General features: G+C 41.1%; 2 protein-coding genes across 5 annotated transcripts in view; one reads left to right on the top strand and one right to left on the bottom strand.

The window, feature by feature from the left end:
• On the top strand, positions 1-11,897 carry gnb2 (guanine nucleotide binding protein (G protein), beta polypeptide 2). Its single transcript, XM_071900957.2, has 10 exons — positions 1-836; positions 3,033-3,112; positions 3,866-3,904; positions 4,682-4,788; positions 6,333-6,396; positions 6,712-6,874; positions 7,514-7,580; positions 7,674-7,875; positions 9,027-9,243; positions 10,583-11,897. Exons 2-10 carry the CDS (start codon positions 3,056-3,058, stop codon positions 10,687-10,689), a joined length of 1,023 nt encoding a protein of 340 aa, XP_071757058.1. The 5' UTR covers positions 1-836; positions 3,033-3,055; the 3' UTR covers positions 10,690-11,897.
• Positions 11,898-13,171: 1,274 nt separating this feature from the next.
• The window catches only part of mink1 (misshapen-like kinase 1), a 42,323-nt gene continuing 33,596 nt past the window's right edge, over positions 13,172-21,898 (bottom strand). For 2 of the 4 annotated variants that reach the window (XM_078286499.1, XM_078286501.1), the window contains 7 exons: positions 21,576-21,719; positions 21,089-21,223; positions 20,849-20,949; positions 20,583-20,732; positions 20,339-20,498; positions 20,078-20,217; positions 13,172-19,939 (listed from right to left, as the gene is read on the bottom strand). In XM_078286499.1, coding sequence (XP_078142625.1) covers positions 19,856-19,939; positions 20,078-20,217; positions 20,339-20,498; positions 20,583-20,732; positions 20,849-20,949; positions 21,089-21,223; positions 21,576-21,719 — 914 coding nt within the window. In that variant the 3' untranslated portion in view covers positions 13,172-19,855. Of the gene's footprint in view, positions 19,940-20,077; positions 20,218-20,338; positions 20,733-20,848; positions 20,950-21,088; positions 21,224-21,575; positions 21,720-21,898 lie in introns of all 4 variants that reach the window. The other 2 variants (XM_078286497.1, XM_078286500.1) reach the window with 1 other exon arrangement.

The raw sequence follows: 21,898 nt of genomic DNA, 5'->3' as shown, positions 1-21,898 counted from the left end.
GCTTTATACCGCGTGATTTGGCTGTGTGTGTGTAAGCCTGTGTTTTCAATGATGATATTTAGAGGAAAAAATAGCCTCCACCAGGAATCGTGTGGATAACTGACCTGGGTCCACACATTACATACCATTTTCTAAAAAAAAAAAAAAAAAAAAAAAAAAAAAATCCACGCAGTCTACCGATGGGTTGCTTTCCTGCTGCCAGTCGCTTTTTGATCCCATTATTTCTATGTAAGGCGCTTTGCAATTTATTCAGTAATTCATTTTTTTGACGAGGAGGCGACAGTCCTGATGAAGTGTCAGTAGAGGGAGGAGGAAGAGCAAACTAAAGAGAGGAAGGAAACGAGGATAACGTCACGAAAAGCAGAATCTGAGTAAAACGGACTGAATAGTATTTATCCGCCTCTGTATTTAATGCACAATCCTTGATGCGGGGACCGAGCGGGGGCTAATTGTGTTTGTTTATGCCGCACAGGACAAAGATGTTTTTGTTAAGTTGTCGGGCGTGAAAAAAAAAAAACGGCAAAACCATTTTGAAGAGGAAACGGCAACACAACCGCAGATTTCATCTTTTTCAGGAGGGTCCACTAAAACGGAGACATGGATATATATGTAGCCCTTCGTTTGCCTGTTTACTGAAGGATTTGGAAACATTGGACATTTACCGGACGAGAGCCCGATCGTGACACACGGAGCAAAGTGGATTGCCAAAATATCTCCTCTGCACGGCGTTTGTTTAATGAGTGAAAAAGACATATAATCCTCCACGGGATTTTCTGAGACATTGCTTTCAGTTTTGACGCCAGAAAAACCAGCAAAATCGTCGGGAGAATTAACAGGTAGCCACCCATTATCAAATCCTGTGACAACCGTAGGCCAGCCCATTGGGTGTAAGATGGCTGGGTGATGTGCCTATTCATGGCTCATCATTTCGATTAAATGCATTTACATCCGCATTTTGGGGGCTCGGTGTGTGTGTGTGAGGCAAATGTGGCCAAGGCCTTTCATCAGCCCCGGCTGCAGATCAATATGCTGTAGCCTGCATTCATGGAGCCTGTCTTCCTATTTTCATAGTCGGGGAGACGCCGTAAATTCTGCGCCCAGTGAAAAATAAAAGCCCTTCGGAGGAACCTGGACCATTCAATCTGGCCTGAAGCTGCTTTTCCCTTTTTACTGCGGCTTTTATTTTATTGCGGAACTATGGGAGTAACCTTCCCAGTCCGGGCCTGTGTGGCTAAAGCATGCTGCCGCCGAGCTGTATCATTCTCTGACATTAACCCGCTATTCATTTACCCCGGCCGGCTGGCAGAGATGCAGTGGATGTCGGCACTGCACTCATTGCCACTTCCAGCTATTAGCCATGTCATGTTGGTGTCAGCTCAGCTGCCCCATTACAGATACGCTGTGCATTGAAAGGGGTGGGGCCAGCCACACTGACATTTTGCATCATGCTCTTTGAATATCTGCCTCGTTCTGTTATAAAACATGCTCTCCAAGCTGGCCGGTAATCATTTCCCCAACATGTATGGGTAATAGCTGATGTGGTTTAGGCACTGAACACGTGGTTTATTGTACTTTGTGTCACCCTCATCCCCATCATCCTCATCATCGTCATGGAAGAGGCAGCCTCTCATCCACTGCTAGGCCTCTTCCAGTGCTGGGATGTGCCAGAGCTTCTGCACACCAGTAGAAACTGATATATAAAGGAAAATGTGTGAGCAGGTTAACACTATGCTTTCCATTTCAGTAGAAGGCCCACATGTTCCTCTCTCACACTGCCCACCCCCCCCCCCCCCCCCCCCCGTCTGCTGGTTTAAAACGAAGGTGGCTTGAATTGACCAAATCGCTCATCCTCTTCCGTCAATCCTGTAGTCACAAGCAGCCCAGACGGTGCTTTTTGATCATCTGGCTGGACAATGGTGTCCCAGGCCATGCGTGCTCCAGCCCTGATCTGTGATGCATCACCCCCCTCAGCGCTTCATTGGCTAAATTAACAGCTGTGCCAGGAGACTGGGACCCACTGATGCACCCCTGTTGCCTTCCATTAGTGCCGTGTGATCCATCTGGTCGGAGGTCCCCCCAGGGAACAATGACCTACTGTAGCTAATTGCTCTCCCTCGTAGTGTGTACTGTATGCATAATGCTTTTTTTAGTGTGTGGAAAGTGTTTGCTCCTGTGATGCACTTTTTAAAAAATGCCTCTAGCAGTGAGGAAGGTACAGAAGTCACATTCATGCAAATCTGCTGTGCCATTCACTGTGTAGCGTTATCATGCGAATTTGAATTGGCTTCACAAATGCAAATGCATGTTGGGATACGGTTTGAATGTGCAACTGTATTCCTCCTACTGAGAACGTGACGGTGGTGTACAGTGTGTGTGACCCCAGTTACACTTGGCTTTAAAATCCCATAGATAAAAGATGCATCCAGATTGGGTCTAGAAAATCAGATTCCATATTCACATCTGTGTTAAGTCTGTGCCATATTGCCTCAGTTGACACCAGATTACAGCAGAGCCACACACAGGACTTTGCAGTGTGTCCAGCCTTAGCATGACGTTCGACCTGATGCACAACCAGACCATGGGCAATGTAACAGGTTCAGCTGGCTCAGAAGGGAGTGTTCACTCAATAGCCGCTGCCTGATGGCGATGCTGGATGCTCGATAGCAGCTTAGTCATTACAGATTATTCTTCTCAGTTAAACCAGGCATGGTCGCGCTGCCATAAACAGATTACAGGGCTTTTCTCACTCTGCGAGTTCAGTAAACCCAGAGATTAAAATGTGTGTTGTTTTTTTTTTTCCCCAACCCGTGGTCAAATAGTATTTCAAATTAGTTATTTTACTTTGCGCTGTATTGATTCCCTCTGATGAAAGTGGAGCCATAGATCGTGCTGAAAGCATGAAACCCCACTTACAAGCTACTCTAAATGGGACTAAATACACAGCCACAGTTACTTTATACTTATTCACTTTGAAGTAGCGCTATATGTAAATGAAAGACTGGTATCTTAAGCTGTTGCTCCCACACCACCAGGTGACGGCCCGGACAAATCCAAAATGAGTGAGCTGGAGCAGCTTCGTCAGGAGGCCGAGCAACTTAGGAACCAGATAAGAGTAAGTCTGAGCTTGTCTCTCCTATCTAACAACTTAAGCGCTGTGCTACTGTGAAGGGAAGAATTACACAGAGGTGGAAACAGTACTGATTATTATTATTTTTTTAATTCAAGTAGAGGTACTGCTATTTCAGTTCAGGTTTACTCAGGTCTGAGTAAAAGCACTTGTATCGGTGCTGAAGTAAGTGTAGTTCACAAAAAAAATATGTTTGTGCACCTCCCAAAATGTTACCCCAATGCTGTGATACTAGCTAATAATCTGATGGGTCATTATTACCAAGCCAAGGTTTGGGTTTCTTTAGAGCTCAAAAAAGCAGTATTGTCACTAATGGGAAGTCCAAATGTCATTGCGCTCACTACTCTTATATCTAAAAATAAATCTTACTCAAGCAAAAGTAGGAGTAAACACTTCAGCAGAAGCAGAAGTACATTAACCAAGTAGAAGTAAAAGTACAGACTTTTAAAAGTACACAGAAAACTGCATTACTGTAATAATCTACTCAAATGCAAAAACGAGTATAGCTGAAATTGGTTGATTTTCACCTTTTGCTGTTATAGCACAGATGTCCCTTCTCTTCTCTCTTTACCTCCATAAATACATTTGTTGGGAGAATCTGAAACCAGCAGATTCTCTCCGATGTTGCAGGAGCAGCCAAAAATAGAGAAAACAGAAGGAAGGGCTTCAACCTGAAAAAATATATTTACCTCTTGTGCCATTTCTTTTTTCTCCATCCAATGATTCCATGTGTATTAGGATGCCAGGAAAGCATGTGGGGATTCAACCCTGACACAGGTAAGTGACACTACGTTTCTGACGGGGGTGTTATTGAGCGTAAGCTACATTATTTAACTTTTATAAATGTCTATATATCTTATGCATCTTTTCCAAATTTCTATTTTTTAGCTCTGTATTTTTGGTTGAGTGATTCCATCATGATTTTGATACATTTCATATTGCATCTCTCGCACCTTACCTCATTTTGGTGACCATTATTAATATTGAAACATGAATAATCACATGGGAAAAACTTGGTGCTGCCAGATTTTAAAGGCATGGGGCATTGTGGTTCATACAGAAGTAGCATAATGGCTTTAATTGTTAGATTTGTCCCCATAATAACTCTCAAGGGCCAAAAAAAACATCTTTAACTTGAAGCTGCATGGACAAATGATGCTGCTACTGTTGCCGTGACATTCTTAGCCTCTTTTCATTTTGTAACACATGATTTGGCAAAAATAGATGAGAAATTCTTGGTGCTTTTCACCCACATCATCACCACAGGTACTTGGTGCCCCTGGATGAGTAAGAACAAGATTGGCAAGATTGAACTGCTGTACTGAGCTGAAGAGCTTTATAAATACATTTATTGATAGATCTAAATTTTTTTTTTATTATTTTGTAATAAATTTGTAACTTTAGGGCAACTCTCCTAAGATGTTTCACAGTGTTTAGTGCTAAAAACGTCTCATAGCTACCACAGTGTTTCTATCTCAAGAGCTGGCTTTGAGGAATTCATTCAGTGAATTTAATGAAACCTAATGTTTTGATTAACGTGTCTATCTGACCCAGATAACTGCAGGTCTGGATCCTGTGGGGCGGATTCAGATGCGGACCAGACGCACTCTTCGCGGTCACCTCGCCAAGATCTACGCCATGCACTGGGGCTCCGACTCAAGGTCAGCTGATACTCAGCCAAACATTTTAGGGTTTTTCTTCTGTTTCTGGCTTAATACCTTTGATTGTGATCAAACCTTTTCACTTTACTGCCGTGGTATATTACCAAAATGCAGTTTCCACACTGTTTCCATTGCAGTAGCTCAGTCGAAAATGAACCTGCTGATTTGGCCAAATCGGTAGCCAATACAGTGAGCTCAGAGTATTTGGATGGCAACATATTATTGGATGTTTTGATCCCGTACCATAATAACTTTGGATGGGAAATGACAGAGAATTTCAGTATGGAGGACATGGTGGGACTAAATGAAGACATGTAAACAAGGGTCTTGTTTGAATCATCTTGTCCTTTGTACAGAGAAATCATCATGGATCCATTTAATGGCTGATTCTTTGTACCAGTAATCCTGTTGAACTCTATACTGGCAGGGTGTGGTAGTATTTGCTTTGGGGTGTCACACCAAACTGTGGTATTGCTTGAATCCAAAATTGGAGTGAAACATCTTAAAACTTTTAGGCACTCTGAACAAAAATACACAAGCACGTAATTCATGATAAGCTGTGGCCAGATCGGTGCAGGTTGCCTTATTGGGCCGTTGAGACTCGGCCTGTACCAGTTTAGATTCACTACTAAAGAAGTTCATGAACAGACCTAATCAATCATCTTCCTACTTCTGACTGTGTGCAACATCAATCAGTGTTACCAAACTAAAGATTACTTTTGGTGTGGGGTGTAACTTTTTTTCATAGTATCTTGGTGGAAAAATGCTAAGAGTCAAACTCTATTAGAGTCATTTACCACCTGGGATCAGAACCCCCAACTCCCGCATGAAAGTCCAGTGTCACACCGAGAGAGCTACAGGACCAGTGTGTCTGCCTGAGGAACTTAAGAGTATTGTATCCCTGTATCCAGCAGCTCTGTATGCACAGTGTTTTTTGTTTTTTTTGTTTTTTTTGGGACCGACAGACCAACCCGACCAACTGACTGTCAGAGTGACTTTACTAGTTGCTAAAAATGAACATATCCTCAAATTAAAACTGATTATCTGCATTCTAAATTCATAGTTATTATGTCATCTCCAAGGTTTTAAGAGCATGGAGCCAAAACATCAGCCAATTTGTCACTTTCCAAACTATTGCGGAGCTCATGGTATGACTATCATACTGGCAGCCACAGGACTTGTGGGTTCAAGACTGCAGAGCCTCACCTAGCAAGGAAGTTGTAGCGCTTGCTTGCCTAAATGACACCTGTGACACAGGCACAGGCGCTCTGAAACACTGTCAAATCTAAATTACATTTGAAATGCCTTTGGTCGTACAGTATTGACAATCAAATTCCACCAATGCGCATACAATTAATAAATAAAGTTTTCACGTTACCACATTTTTTCTTACTTTTTGCCTGTTAGACCAGTCACTTTGGAAGACTGAGGTGCGTATAAATGAGGTTCTACGGTATATAATTTATCAGAAAAATAACATGAGCCATGCTGGATGTGCAGCACTAGTTGTATGTAGTTTGTGTCTGAAACATCTGTCTCCACAGGCTTCTGGTTAGTGCCTCTCAAGATGGAAAACTGATCATCTGGGACAGCTACACCACTAACAAGGTAAAGTCATCAGAGTAACATCGGGTCGTTTAGTGGATGAATAGGTCAAGTCACAGAAGTGAAACTGGGGTAAAGTCTTCCTCTTGTAGGAATGTGGTGGACTCATGAAGGCTTCCTTTGCAACCACTTAATAATAAAAAAAAAAAAGTCTGTTGTTTAGCATATCTAGAGATTTTCAGTCTTAGCGTTGGCCCACATTTGTGCTCTTGTCAAGGATTTGGATTGGCTTCCTTCTGCCCCTGACAGTTATTTGAGTCCTGTCCATTGATATGAAATGTTTTAATGTCCGCTGCCGCTGAATACCCGGTCTCCTAGATGCATGCCATCCCCCTGCGCTCCTCCTGGGTGATGACCTGTGCGTACGCCCCGTCCGGCAACTACGTGGCCTGCGGCGGTCTCGACAACATCTGCTCCATCTACTGCTTGAAGACCCGCGAGGGCAACGTCCGGGTCAGCAGGGAGCTACCCGGCCACACAGGTGAAGGCACCGCGCCCCGTTTGTGTTTGAGTGTTCCTGTGAGTCGCGCTCCTCAGACCGATAACACGTTTCGGCGAGGTGTGCGCCAGTCCCCCCTGCCTCATGGGAAGGCTCCGGTCCCAAACCCCTAAACAATGAAGCTTTCATTTACATGGTTAATTAATCGCAGGGCAACACAGTCTTAATGAGCTGAGACATCAACTCCTAGAGAGCCAGTCTCCGACCTGGGATGCTGCGGGAACTTTGCTGCTGTATGTTACTAAGTTTAGTACTGTTTTTATTTTGTAAAAATCAGTATCATGACATGGCTTAGCAGAGCATATGCAGACAATGTAGATTTCTGTTAATACAGTCCATTACACAAATGACCTGTAAATCCCTGAAATTCCACAAAAGGGCTTTATTGGGGTAATGGGAAGTTTTTTTTTGCAACCACACAAATACACTGAATGTACAAACTATTAGGGACAGTTACTCTTTTCATGAAGTCCACTGATGAGGTGAATCCAGGTAAAAGCCATTATCCCTTATTGATTTCCCTTATTAAATCTCTACCAATCACATAGGAGAAGATGTAGTGTGACCCCAGAGTGACCCATCCAAATGTGTATATATACTGTATATATTTTGTTTTCATAGGTTACCTGTCATGTTGCCGTTTCATTGATGACAATCAAATCATCACAAGTTCAGGAGACACTACATGGTGAGTCCTGTTGTAGCACAGATCAAAACATCTGGTTTCTGTACCGTTGCGAGAGTGCGGTGCAGACATCTAACCCCACGCTCTCCGCCCCAGTGCACTGTGGGACATCGAGACGAGTCAGCAGACCACGGTGTTCTCGGGCCACAGCGGTGACGTCATGAGCCTGTCCCTGTCGCCCGACCTCCGCACCTTTGTGTCAGGAGCCTGCGACGCCTCCATCAAGCTGTGGGACATCAGGGACAGCATGTGCCGACAGACCTTCACAGGCCACGAGTCGGACATCAACGCAGTCTGTGTGAGTGTGTTGAGGGCACCAGGGGTCCAAGATATAACCTGTAAATGAAATCCACCCTCTGTTATGTTTTTTCCTGTGATCACAGAAATGAACAACTCTCCCAAAGATATAAACAGAGAACCTTGGCTCTAATCTACGTCACCAAGAGACAAAACCTGGAACTGACAATGAATAAGAGTTTGTGGACTCCTGTTACATCCAAATGAGCTTTATTTCATGGTACTTGTATCATTTATGGATCAAAAAACATGGCCATGGTCATAAAATGACACTGGGTCCCGTCAATCTGTCCAATCCGTTTTCAACAGAGCAGCTGCAGGATTTGTCTTGATGACGTCATACACTTGTCTTGGTGTTCTTGTGTCTAGCTTTGGGAGAGACTTAGTCTGTGGACACACTAGAGGATTATCAGGATTATCGATTAAGACCATATTTGCACGTCCTGACCAACAGGAAGGGAAACTCCTGATGTGAGGCTTGGTCAGGACCGACCCGCGTCGCCCCGATCATAACATGTTCGATATTTATGACCGGATATCTTGTAGTGTGTGGGGATCACACATTCATTTCAAGAGCAGAGGCAGCAATAGCCAATGAGAGCCCAGTTTACAGTGAGGTGAGGCGGAAGAGTTATATATCTCAAAGTTCTATTCATGATAATAACTAAGATTAATAATGCAGGGATAATAACGTGGGAGCTCGTTGACTGCCTCTCTCCAGCCACAACTTCACCCAAATTCTCTGTTTGTTTTATCTTAGTTTTTTTCCATGCACACCGATTCATGCTGGATCATGCAGGTTCCCGTGAGATTAGAGGTCCTGACGTCAGTGATGTTTAATGAGTCATCAGGATAATCTCAGTTATATCATTAAGTGTGATTCCCTGTTCTTGCCTAATTGTCTGGTGTGAGCATATTTACGCCTGAGAGACAATCTGTGGAATCCGTCGTCGTGTGTGTGATGCAATCCATTTTCAAAACCTGTTAGTAAGTCTTCTAGTGTGTCCCCTGCCTTATTCCAAAATTTCAACTAAACTCTACAAAGTCACTAGCACAATGAAGTCTGTTTTACAGTGTTTTCCCCTTTCAAATCAGCATCTTGACATCCAGTAAGCATTTTTTAAATAACCCACACCTCTCACTTCTCCTCAGTTCTTTCCCAATGGCAGCGCCTTCGCCACAGGCTCCGACGATGCCACCTGCAGGCTGTTCGACCTGCGCGCCGACCAGGAGCTCAGCCTCTACTCCCATGACAACATCATCTGCGGCATCACCTCTGTGGCTTTCTCACGCTCCGGACGCCTGCTGCTAGCCGGTTACGACGACTTCAACTGCAACATCTGGGACGCCATGAAGGGAGATCGAGCAGGTCAGTGCAGCAAAGTGATGTGGCGGAGGAATAAATGGATAAGTTGTCTATTTATTAAGAACAGAAAAGGGTCATGATGAAGCTGTACCGAGGATTCAGTTGACTTCTGTTACGATAGTTTTGGAGATGTTTCATTGACACAAAGTCACACAGTATTTTTGGTAGTGGTGTCATTTTCTCCTGTAAATGATCTGCCAGTTGTGAGAAAATCCACCTCTAAAACTTGGCCCTTAAACTACTCCTAGATCTGCAACCTTAATGTGCTATGTTAAGATCCTTCTGCCATTGGGACACAATAGCTGATGTTTGTGTGAAAAGTCTCAGCAGTGGCTAAAATATCTATTTAAAGGCTGTAGGAGGCATACATTTGAAACAAAACAAAAACAGCCTTCATTAACAAGGAAAAGCATTCAAACACTGCAAGCTCAAACTGATTTAACTCTTATCTGAGCTCCAGATGTGAAATAGTATTTGACTCTGACTTGATGGCAGCCAAGAAGACTGACTTGTAATCTGCTTTTCTATCTGTAAACATTTGGAGTGTTTTGAGAATCAAAAACAGCAACTGAAGGCTTCGGTTTTCTTTAATCAGTCATAGAAATTGAATTTGTGCCCGGCTCTAAGTCTGTTCACATTTGAATTTTACACATAACCCAATGCAAAGTTTGTATAAGAAACACATAAGTTCACACAGGTTCCTCTTCTGTTTGGATTATTTACTACAGACGGTGGTATTGTAAAAAAAAACAAAAAAAACCCCACATCTTTATGTGGATTCCTACTGGTAAACCGCCTACACCTCTTTGCAGGGTAAAAGCAGTGATAAATACAAGGGCTGCTGCTGTGTTTTTTGAGAAGACTGAGCTCAGCTGATGCAGCACAGTCTTCAGAGTAGGGCTGAGAGATATTGACAAAAAAATCGAATTGGGATTATTTGACAGAATATTGCAATTGTGATTTCAGTTGCAATTGTGTTTTTCTTGTCAGAATTTCTTTAGAATGTTAAAATTGTTTAAAAGAAAAGTGATTTTGTAAAAAAAAATAGATGTCAGTGTGCAGGATTTACTGAGTTTGAGTGTGATGAAAGGTTTTCACCGATATTGTACTTGATCCATGGACCAAAGATTACCTGCAGCTCTAACACACCTTGTTCAGAAATCCATTTTGGACGCCCCTCTAATCAATCAATTGCAGCCTCCGCGATGTGGAAATTGAAGTTCATATTTAGATTTTTCTTTCCGATTAACTGTTCAGCTCTACTTGAGAGCAGCAGTGTTTTCCAGTAACACGTGACGTCACTGAACGATGAGCCTGCTGTGTCCCTCTCTCTCTCTGACAGGAGTCCTGGCCGGCCACGACAATCGTGTGAGCTGTCTAGGTGTGACGGATGACGGCATGGCGGTGTCCACCGGGTCCTGGGACAGCTTCCTGAAGATCTGGAACTGACCAGTTTCATGAGCCATGCACATAAACGACGACCACACACACACACACACACACACACACACACACACACACACACACAGCAGACAAGACACGCAGCCACACACAGACGCTATTCACATTTTGGGACACATAGTTTGCACACTGTATTCACACTGTATGTAAGATATAAACAGACAAACTGAAACATTTTACTGTACATAATATATATGACAAGAATTAGGTATGAGTTTACACACACACACACACACACACACACACACACACTGTATGCAGGAAAGGTTCACAGGAGATCTAAACACGTGCCCACACTACCCACGACTGATTTATGTGCACAACAGCAAGGCTACAGTACCATACACATGTAATCTGTACAATGTCAAAATGTGACCAAATACAATAGAATCTCCAGCTGCTCAAATGAAAACACACAAATGCCACATATTTACCTGAAGCCTTTTAACACATTTAATACACCCTCATTCACACACACACACACACACACACGCACATAACGCACACACTTTTTTCTGAGAGACACCACTCCTTGAGTTAAGCAGGGGAGGAGAAGTTATTGGACAATTCCGTCTTTGTTTACGATAAAAAGTCCAAAATGCACTTCAAACGATTTTTCTGTACTACACTTTTGTCTCAGTACTACACTTCTCTCAGCTATGGTAACGTGAAGGAATGAAGAAAGCTTGTGGAAGGGAATCATGGGAATCCATTAACATTGAAAAGATTACTGACACAGTTATTGAGGGCGGGCGGGACGGACCGATGATTGATACAGTCCAAGGAAAATATCAATTCTTATTTTCTTCTGGCTCAAAAAAAATAATAATGTCATTATGTAGTTACTGTTTTTATAGATATGTACACCCACATACATATAATATATAATAGTTTTGGTTTTGAAGTTTTTGTTTTATTAATTTTTTTACACTTATTTTATTCATGTTTTCCCTGTGTGCCTCAGATACACTTTAAGGATTATTAATGGAGAATAATGATGAAATTTAAATTAATGAACTCAACCGGATGAGAGATTCATAAGGTGAGTGAGGAAAAAAAAAAACAAGGATTATCAAGAGACATCTTAAACAAGCAGGGGCCAATATTCATACTTTGACTTTGTCAATATATTATGTCAACTTTATGATGGTATAACTGTACATACTATTAATAAATACACATAGCCTCTCTTGCCAGTTTTTGTGTTTCATTTATTCCAAAGCTATGTCTGTTTACAAAACTGTATAAATTGTGAAAAATTGAAAGTCACTTAATTTCCACACTTTGCATATAACTGGCAAACTGAATGAGGTTTAGTTTGTATTCAGCTGCAGTTAGACTGGTGTGTGACAAGAAGAGTGTTTGTCCTCCGAGGATCAATAAAGTATCATATGGAAAACTAAACTAACACATTTAGCAGGCCTGACTGAGGATACAGTACTTCCAGTTCTCCACAGCAGGCCAAATAATGTCTTTCATCAATAATGTGTAGAAAGAACTTGCACCATCAAAATACGTGAAATATCATATGACTATAGAGTGACTGTCTCCTGCTCCAAATTTAGACAAAAAAAAGTAGAATTGACTAATCTGTGTTCAGGTCAGATACAGATGTTAGTCATTTCTTTTAAAATCATTACTTTTCATTTATACTTGAATGATTCACTTTTCATGTTTTTTTTCCCCCTTATCCACTGAAACAAATGTAACACTTCATACAGGAGCAGATGTATTTTTAGGGGGCCTGTGTGTCTCAGAGGTTTTGTCTTCGACCACCAGTGGGTGCTGCAGCACTTCCAGCGTCCCCCACCCTCTGCCTCCAAGGATGAAAGGTTTTATCTTATATTCTCTGAATCTTTTCCTAGTGATTTAATTTCATCCCTTTGAACTTGTACGGCTGTAGAAACTGTCAACTGTGCCTCCTTCAAAGTGGAGATTCTGCCTTTTGGTGTAACAGCAAACAGCAGTTTCATATTTGTACATCAAACAGAGTCAGGAGGTCTGAGCTGATTATAGCGCCATCGTACGGTTAAACACCACAATAGTACATTTGACTCCTACATCATTTAAGTGAATTGGATTTTACCATTTTGTTTCCATCAGTGTTTATCACCATATCATGTCCACATTCGAATTAATGAGTTGATATCAAGCCGAACCCCCAGTAATGAAAATTCATAGAAATTTAGTTAATAGGAATTAAAACATAACATTGATTAGTATGAATACTTAGTCATTATTAAGTGATTACCAAAACCTTTTGAATAGGTAAGTAATAGGTACATTTTCAAGAGTGACTTGTAACATATGGATTATTTACTGGTAATTCTTTTTAAAAAGTACTTTAAAAAAAAGTACTAGTTTTACTTTTTAACTGCTCTGCTACTGTCAAGTGATTGATCCATATTGAAATCTTCTGTAAGTGAGCATTAAACAGATTAAAAAGAAATGAGACCAATACAGACTAACATGAGATCAATGTCTTTTATTTTTCAAACAATTCTGTGTTAAGACATGAATTCATTCAACACAATCTTTTGAAAGTTTAAAGTTGATCAGTCTATGAAATACAATCTGGAGTTAACCTCTCACAAGTAACACAAACGCGCGCGCACACACACTAAAACATTGCAAAGATGTTTACAGTTAAAAAAAAAAGTTATTGAAAAAGGATATAATAGATATTGTAGTTCTGTCCAAAGATTCAGTTTTTTCGAGCTCCATAAGTTTGACCTGTCTCACAAATCCTCTGCAACTCCATTCATACTTTATTGATAAGAAACATATGCTGATTAAGGAGTGTCTCATTAGAATAAGAGTTGAGTGGATAAAGCGCATCCTCTCCCACCAAACTCTATTATCTGCCATTCATTAATCGATACTCATACTTCATAAAGGCAATTTCTGGGATCGTTTCATAAATGCAAAATCAGAAGAAGCATCCCAACAGTTAAGCGATTGTGTTATTATACTGACTGAGCGCTAGAAGTAATAATTTCTTGTGATTAAAGATTAAAAGATTAAGCAAAGTACAGTACAGTTTCTCTAACAAGAGACAAACAAGCCAGCCTACATTCAGTCTGCCAAAGGCCACAGAAAATCATCACTTCCTACAGGTCGCACTGAGATGGACAGCCAAGGTTTGGATTTATTCAAATACTAATATTGCTTATTAGAAATGTCATCATCTGATAGGAAAGCATTACCTTTCAGGACGCTGTTCTACAACTTCAGCACTCTCAGTCTACAACTCAGTCCAGTGAGCTCTTGTGTTAGTTGGCTTCAGTGAGTTGAGAAACTGCAACCCATTATCCATTATAGGAATTTCTGGTTCATAAAATTAGACAATAGACCTAAATATTTGAAAATGTCAATGAGTGCTCCATTCAGCTGATGACCTACTACTCAGCCTATCCCAACAACATTTGAAGGTACAAGGATAGATGACTATTTATCAAAAGCCATGAATGATGATGTTGATCCACAGCACATTTGGAGCTAGTTTTCTAGATGATTGTTAGGTGGAATAAGTGGCTTCTTACATGAACATGTTTGTCTCGTGTTTCTACAAGTCAGGTCTAATTTATCATGACAGTCAAAGACTATTCACACACACAAGGCTATCCAGAAAAGCAATTGTCAACACAAATTAGGCAATTAAGACAATGAGAATGAATATGAAGGGTGCTATTTTGTTTTCATGAATGGATATAGCACATAACCTACTTATGAGTATCAGCAGATTAAAGGCTTCTTTTACATGGAGTGGATATTCCTGTAAAAGCAGCAGACAGATCAAATTTAAATGGAGCAGTCAAACATTTAGTCATATTTATCTTATGCCCATAAATTGTTACATGAATTTCCTCACACTAAATCTTCTATTTAAATATATAACAGGCTGAAGTATTACATCATCCGACACATTTATAAATGCATTTGCTAATTTAGACAGCAGAGGGCAAATATGCTGGCATGTGGCATGGTCTTTTTTTTTTTTTTTTTTTTTTAAACTAATATTATCAATTAGACATTCCAAATCCTCTCTTTTTTACGGACATTTTATCTTCTTAAACTGCAAATAAAGTCATTTGATTTCTTCAAATTCATTTTTTTCCAAGGGTAAACTCTCATAAGACCACATTCTCTCTTTCTTTCACAACCTGTCAGGTTCTGGATATGGGCAACTGAAATATTTATAATGAGCCACACTAATTCAGAGTTAAGTGCCTGTTCATCACAGTTGGGATACATAGAACTTTTCCACTTATCTTCTACATTATCTAACTTCAGCATGCGTCTCAAGTCAGTTCAACAGCACAAATCTGAGTTTAACATGGGAAACTAAGAGAGGATCACAGGCCACATCCGAACAGCCTCGCTGCATGTTGACGTCATAAAATGTACATACGTTGTGTACATTCAGTTTAGTGTCAATCCAAAACAAATCACTAAGCCACAACACATGATCAAGTGTCCACTTGTCTTTAAAGGTCAAAAGTGGCCAGTCACTGTCTATGCATTTTAGTTATATTGAGATTCGAGACAGTGGAAACTCAGATTTCCAACAGTAAATCAGCAACATTCAAAAGCCACATTTGATTCCCACTGAAACGACAACTTCCCATCATGTGCACCGAGTGTGGTTGCTAGGTAACACAGCTGAGATGTTGCAAACAAAGTGGCTGAAGGTCTGTCTGACCATCACTCTGCATTAAGGGGATAGTGTAGCTATTGGCATTAGAAACACATTTGCAAGTTCATACCTGGTGAGTCAAGTCATCAAGAAGCTAAGTGGGTAGAAGTGTTTGTATTCTCTAATTGCGATCTAGCCATCTTTCCACTGTTTCAATATAAATTCACCAAGTCACTGTTCACTTGCTGGGATCTGCTGATAAATAGTCTCCACCTTTTTATGCGTTGTTGCGTCAAATGAGTGAGGCTCAATCACTGCCTTAGTTATTCATCTGGTATCAAGAACACATTCTTAAACCTTACTTAATCAGGTCAGATCTAATGAATTCAGATATTTAGAAATGTACCAATAATTGATCCTGCCCACACACACACAGCCGTCTCAGTTGACTACTTGCTCCACTGCAATCACAGCCCCTACGTATCAGACTGATTACACACTGACAAGTTTGACTAGTGCTAGAGTCCTACCACAGCCACACTCAAGCGCCAAAAAATAAAAAATCAAACACTCCTGTCTTTCTGTTAGAGTACACTCAACTATAGCTTTGCTCTCTGTGCCTTAAAATACATTGTGCTTTGATTAATATAGCGGTACATGGTTTTATATAAATACAAATCTGTTTCATAGATGTACATTCATTTTTATTTCTCAATATAGGCTAATTTACATATCATTTAATAAAATAGTCTTTTCAGAATATATTAAGCTACTTTCCCCACTTATGGTTACACAATCAACATCATTAAAGAATAAGCGTTTACCTTTTCTTAGTTGCAAGAACCTATATTTTCTGAGCAGACATCACACACCGGGCAATTGAGCTCTATTTCATCTGTGCACAAATACTATTCTGAACAAACATGTTTCATACTTATGGCTTTTCTCTATATGTTGGCTCCCACTGTCGCTAAATCTTTTTTTACGTGCCACATTGGATTGATTGATTGGACATTAATTATGTGTTATTGCACCTTCCTGAATGGACTGTTTTATGTCACTTACTCATTTAATGTTTTGTGGTGTCAAAGAAACATTTCAAGTCCATCTTCTGGATATTCTGGATTTGATTTAAGTGCACTTGTTTGGCACAGGACATCATATTTAACAGGGGAGCGATTCTAGTTGCGCCTCTTCTTCATGGGATTCCAAGTAAGAGACAAGTAGGGTGGCGGCTACTCACAACCCGTCTTAAAACCTCTCCCTTTCCCAACTCCAAGGCACTGCTTAAACTGTAAACACGGCAGGTTGTTTTAAAAAATAATGACTTAACCATGAAACCATGACTGCCAGAGCTCCTGGTGGATTGGTAATTGTGACGTTTGAAATGTAGGTCATGGCACATAACAGATATCTAAGAATTAAAACACATTCGCTGAAGGGGAAAACAACTATACAGTACTATATAATCCGATTCTATGGCTCATGTGCACACCAAAGCAAATGCTTGAGATATACAGTATTTGTAAATGTTTGTTTACTTAAGTGAAAGTGCTTCCCATGCTCATTTACAGTTTATGTTCTGTAACCTATCTATTTGATGCTATATAATCTTTGATTGAACTTCATCTGCCCTGACCATACATATACTGTATTCTCTATAGTTTTCATTTAGACTACAAAATCTATCCTTAGCTTAAAGGGTGAGTTGTAGATTTTTAGGAGACTATCCTATTGATCACTATCCAAGATTCCTTTCACAATATCCAAACTGTTTCATACTGGTACTTTGGTTTTGGAGAAATTTACAATGGTATTCAGTTCATTTATGTCAGCATTTCTTAGCAATTCAAGTGCATGAAAAGAACCATTTCTAGTGGTTTCTGCCTGCAAGTAACTCCATGCTGATCCGTCAGACTCCATCAGAGTAAAAGAACTGTTTGGAAGAACGTGTGTGACTTTGTTCCCCAATAGTTACATTGGTATTGCTTCCAGAAGGCTGCTATCAAATATTTATTATCTATATAGTGCACTTGTGCATACGACAAATTAGTTATTTGTCCATTTAAATCCCGGTTGCTAGCTTCATCATATTTCAAACACTCTTTTTTTTTTTTTACATCTTTCCCGTCACTCCCCCCTGAAAAAGTGTGCTAGCGCTTTCTAGGTGCTCGGGTGGAGTGGGGATACGCATGACTGGAGTGAGTGAAACTACTTTGGTGTTAACAGGTGGAGTTTTTAAAGTGCTGTGGTAGAACAGTGTTGTTGTAACTAACAGAATCGCTAAACAGAATATGTAATTCATGTGTTGACTTAGCCACTACAGTTAGAAAATCACAAAGCTACTTCTTGGTGTGTGGATGTAAAGCGCACCTATCAGCCTACAGCTGGCCCATGATTGTTTGATTTCTACTATACTGCCTGCTGTACAAGCACATTTCCCTCATGTAGCGCTCTGTGCGGCCTAAAGAACACACACTGTAATTCTGCTAAGCCTTGTGCACTGCAGAAAGTGTTTTGCACAAACAAGTAAACCAACCAATGAACACCCAGAGCCAGGCTCTTATAGAGGAGCTCCTGAACATCTAATAAAGCAGAAATGCCATAGGATTTTTTGGATGGATGTGCTGAAAGGAGTACACTGGTTAGTGATCTGTAGGATAGGTTTCTTCTCAAATCCCTGTAGTCACCATTTAAGCTTTTTCCCTTTGGCCTCAAGACTGTTTCATACCCCCTAACAGACGATATTGTGAACTTTGGCAGGAGGTATAGATATAAATTATATTAAGTCTCATGTGTTCCAGCCGTATTTTCCAAAGTGCCTAATGAGATGGAGTCCTCTCCTCTGTTGTGGTATTGCAGAGCCACTACAAAATTAGGTCTTTACACTGGCCTAAGACAAATATTACGTTGCAATCACACTAAGAGCTGATCTACTGCAATCCCATGGACAAACGCTTTCTCACACATAAATCCACACCAATGAAATCATTTGTAAGAACTGAAATACAGTACAGTAGAGTAGATCACTGTAGGAGGGTGGAAAGATCGTGAAAGTTAACTCCCTTATTCACTACAATCTCAGTGACATCCTCCTTCCACATCTCTCCCACATTCTCCTTTACCATTCCAACTAAAATCCAACGTCCTGTCACCTCTTTCTCCTCCAAAGTTGTAAAGTCATCATACTCCCTACCACTACCATATTTTGTAAAACTAAATATATGCACTCCTCTCCTCAAACAAAGACTCCACAAGAATAGCATATATTGCAATATAATAGCAATATAATTACAGTAGAGTAAAATTAAGAATACCAGTAGGCTAATACCAATACAGAAACACTACATATAAATATCAAATCTTTGTAGGTATTTTGTAAATCTATGAAAACAAAAAAAGTTTAGATACAAGCCAGATGATTCAAACAATTAATGGTTTCACTTAAACCATGAGTAAAGAAAATAAACTGAGGCAAAGCAAGAGATGTCTCAGTACTGATTCTGAGCTTACAGTACTGCACACGTGTCTGAAACTTCTGATTAGTTTGTGAATTACTTCTTAGTTTTAAACTGAATTTTATCTTGGTGTTGGAGCATTCAAGGCTTAGTTGCTATGATGAAGTGTTGCAACATACATTGTTTGCCATTCAGGTCAGAAAAAGTCAGTGAAAGCAGGATTTATGGTTACCATCTGTCTGCTATAGATAACTAAAAACAACTGGATTACAATAGGCTACTTTTGACTTTTGTCACAACATTAATGTCTGTCTTGATTGACTCTTTTGTATTGAATCCTCTTCCTTAGGCCCCCCTGAAATCTTTGGCGCCCCAAACCAACGGGGGCCCAAGAACCACTGCAGATGGGCGTGCCAGCATTTTATTATTTCATGTCTATGTGTCTTATGGCAACACACAGAATGGAGGCTATATAAAGAGGCCTGCAAGTGATTCAAATCTAAGTTTCAGGTGCTATCTATTTACAGTTCTACCTCGACATATTGATAAATAATGCCTCCCTCAAAATGTATAACCACCAAGGAATGTTTTAACATCCACAATTAGGAACTAAATAGTTACGACTGAACACAGGTCCACCGAGTAAAGTAAATCAAGACAAGAGTATATACAGTACAAATTAATTGATGGTGTTAACATTTGAAGCTCATCGGTGATGTTTCATGATGATTCCAGGGAGAATGTTATCAGGGAGACTCGGTAGGAGTCATATGATGAACTGTGTCTTAAGGAATTTAGGCTGGAATGGATTTAGAGTTTGTGTGTGTGTGTGTGTGTGTGTGTGTGTGTGTGTGTGCATGTATGTGTGGAGTGTGTGTGTGTGTGTGTGTGTGTGTGTGTGTGTGTGTGTGTGTGTGTGTGTGTGTGTGAGGGAGTGAGAGAGAGGTGGAGAGGACGAGAGAGGTGTGCGCATTTGTGTGCGTGCGTGTTCAAGAATTGGGGTGCACTTCTCTCTCCAAACCCCGGTGGGTTCCACACACTGACCACAGCAGCTGTTCTTTCACCAGTTCATGATGCAGTTTCTGTTCAAGGTCATGAAGTAGACCTGGCTGCTGCCTCCGGACCGCACAGACGCAAAGAACACCTGAGAACCAGCACAGGAACAAGGATATGCATGTCAGTACCATCTTTAAATTCAACTTCTACCTTCTGACCTTGCTGTCCTGCATATTTACTCAGTGAGAGAGCACATTCAACTTGTTAAAGTGTGTGTGTCTCTTACCTTGTCATTCCTCTCACAGAGGAACTTAAGCCTCTGAGCTCTTTTGTGCATAAACACACCGTCCAGGTGGCCAGTCTCCACAGAGCGGATCTCGATGGCCTTCTCTCCCCAGCCCATGATCTGATTGGAGCAGATATGGGCTGCAAGACAAAGTGACATATTAGTGCAAAGCAACTTGCTTGATACAGATGATTACAGATTCTGGGTTTGCTCTCATGTATGTCCACATGTAAATCTGTTTTGTGTGTATTCAACCCGTACCAACAGAGGTGGGCATCTCGCCCCACTGCAGCACCACGTCCTTGATGATGCGTCCGTAGGTGTTGACGTACACGCCCTCGTCCTCGTAGCACAGCAGCATCTCCATGCCGTCGGAGCTGGGCAGGAACACAATTGCGTGTGGCATCACCTGGCTCTGGATCTGTTTGAGACGAGGACAGAAGGGATGAGCCAGGCTGCACGCCTCCCAAAACACAGCTGTCTGACCACTAACTGTACAACTTACATGAACAGGGATATAAATGTCGTAGTTGTTTCCAGAGTCCACGTCGATGGCATGGAAACCAGCACTGGAGCCGTAGATAACCTTCAACCTCTGACCCTCCTCCACTGTCAGGTCAACCAGGCAAGGCCTGTGAGGGAGGTCTCCAAAAGACTGGGTGAGGGGGGTGGGGGGGCGGAGGAGAGTATGAGAAGATAAGCACTCTGAATGCTCTTCTGGTTGACTGGCCTGGAATAACTAATCCAGCTCACAGGAAAGGGGAGACTTACCTTGAAGGCCATGAATTTGTGATAAGGCTTGGGTGCCCAAGCATACACTTCCACTGCATTCTTCATAGCAATCACCAGGAACTTTATCCTCTCATATTTCACTGGATAGAATAACAACAAGGCCATTTGACATGAGATATTTGCAATCAATAATTCACAGTGCCAGGGAGGCAAACGCATTTATGAGAATTTGTGTGGGGTGGGCTAGACAACAATAACAAATAGTCTTCCATCACTCACCCACTTTGTAGTGCACACAGCCCTCCATCTCCCCTACAGTGGTCCAGCCTTGCTTCTTCTCTACCTCAGGGTCGTTGTGGAGGATCTTGTTCCTCAGCCAGGCCAGGTAGTACACACGCACCTTGTTCTTCTTGCCTTAATAGACACACAGAGGAAGATCAATTACTAAGGAGACTAATTATGAGTTATTTATGACTAGTTATTTAAATTTATTTTAGTTGAAGTTAACATTCCCCTTTTGACCTGATCAAGACAGCAGCATCATGACATCGTAAAATTTGCAATATACAGACGCAAAAATAAATACCTTTCATGTGTTTTTGAAGTGCAAAGTCAAAATGCAATACATACGGCAATAGAACAATTTGGCATCTAGTATTTGGCATCCCAATAAAGAGAGTACTGATGCCAATATCAGAGACAGCAGTAACCAATTCGGCGGCTCCTCTGCAGTGAGAGCAGACGAGTGCTGAGTAGCACTAACGACCTGATATGGTGATGAGCAGGTTGAGGCCCTCCAGGACGTCCATCTGTTGGAACCTGCGGGAGTTGATAAGGGGGTAGACCTTGCCCTGCCCACTACGGTCCAGCAGCTTCAAACCGTTCTCTGTGCCCACCAGCAGGTTCACACCTGGGGACACACACAAACAAATTGCTTTTTCTTTTTTGCACAAAATGAATCTAATTATTGCCCTCACTCTGACTGAGAATAATAATAATTTTGCTGTATACCTGTGTCGTTAAAAAGAATGTTCTGTTACTCCTCCTGTTTTATGTAATCTTACAAATTTATAGCATATAATCATTTCC

Source organism: Centroberyx gerrardi, chromosome 11 (assembly GCF_048128805.1).
Source record: "Centroberyx gerrardi isolate f3 chromosome 11, fCenGer3.hap1.cur.20231027, whole genome shotgun sequence".
Lineage (NCBI taxonomy): Eukaryota > Metazoa > Chordata > Actinopteri > Beryciformes > Berycidae > Centroberyx > Centroberyx gerrardi.
Note: the sequence above shows the minus strand (reverse complement) of the source record. Positions and strands in the feature narration are given on the sequence as shown.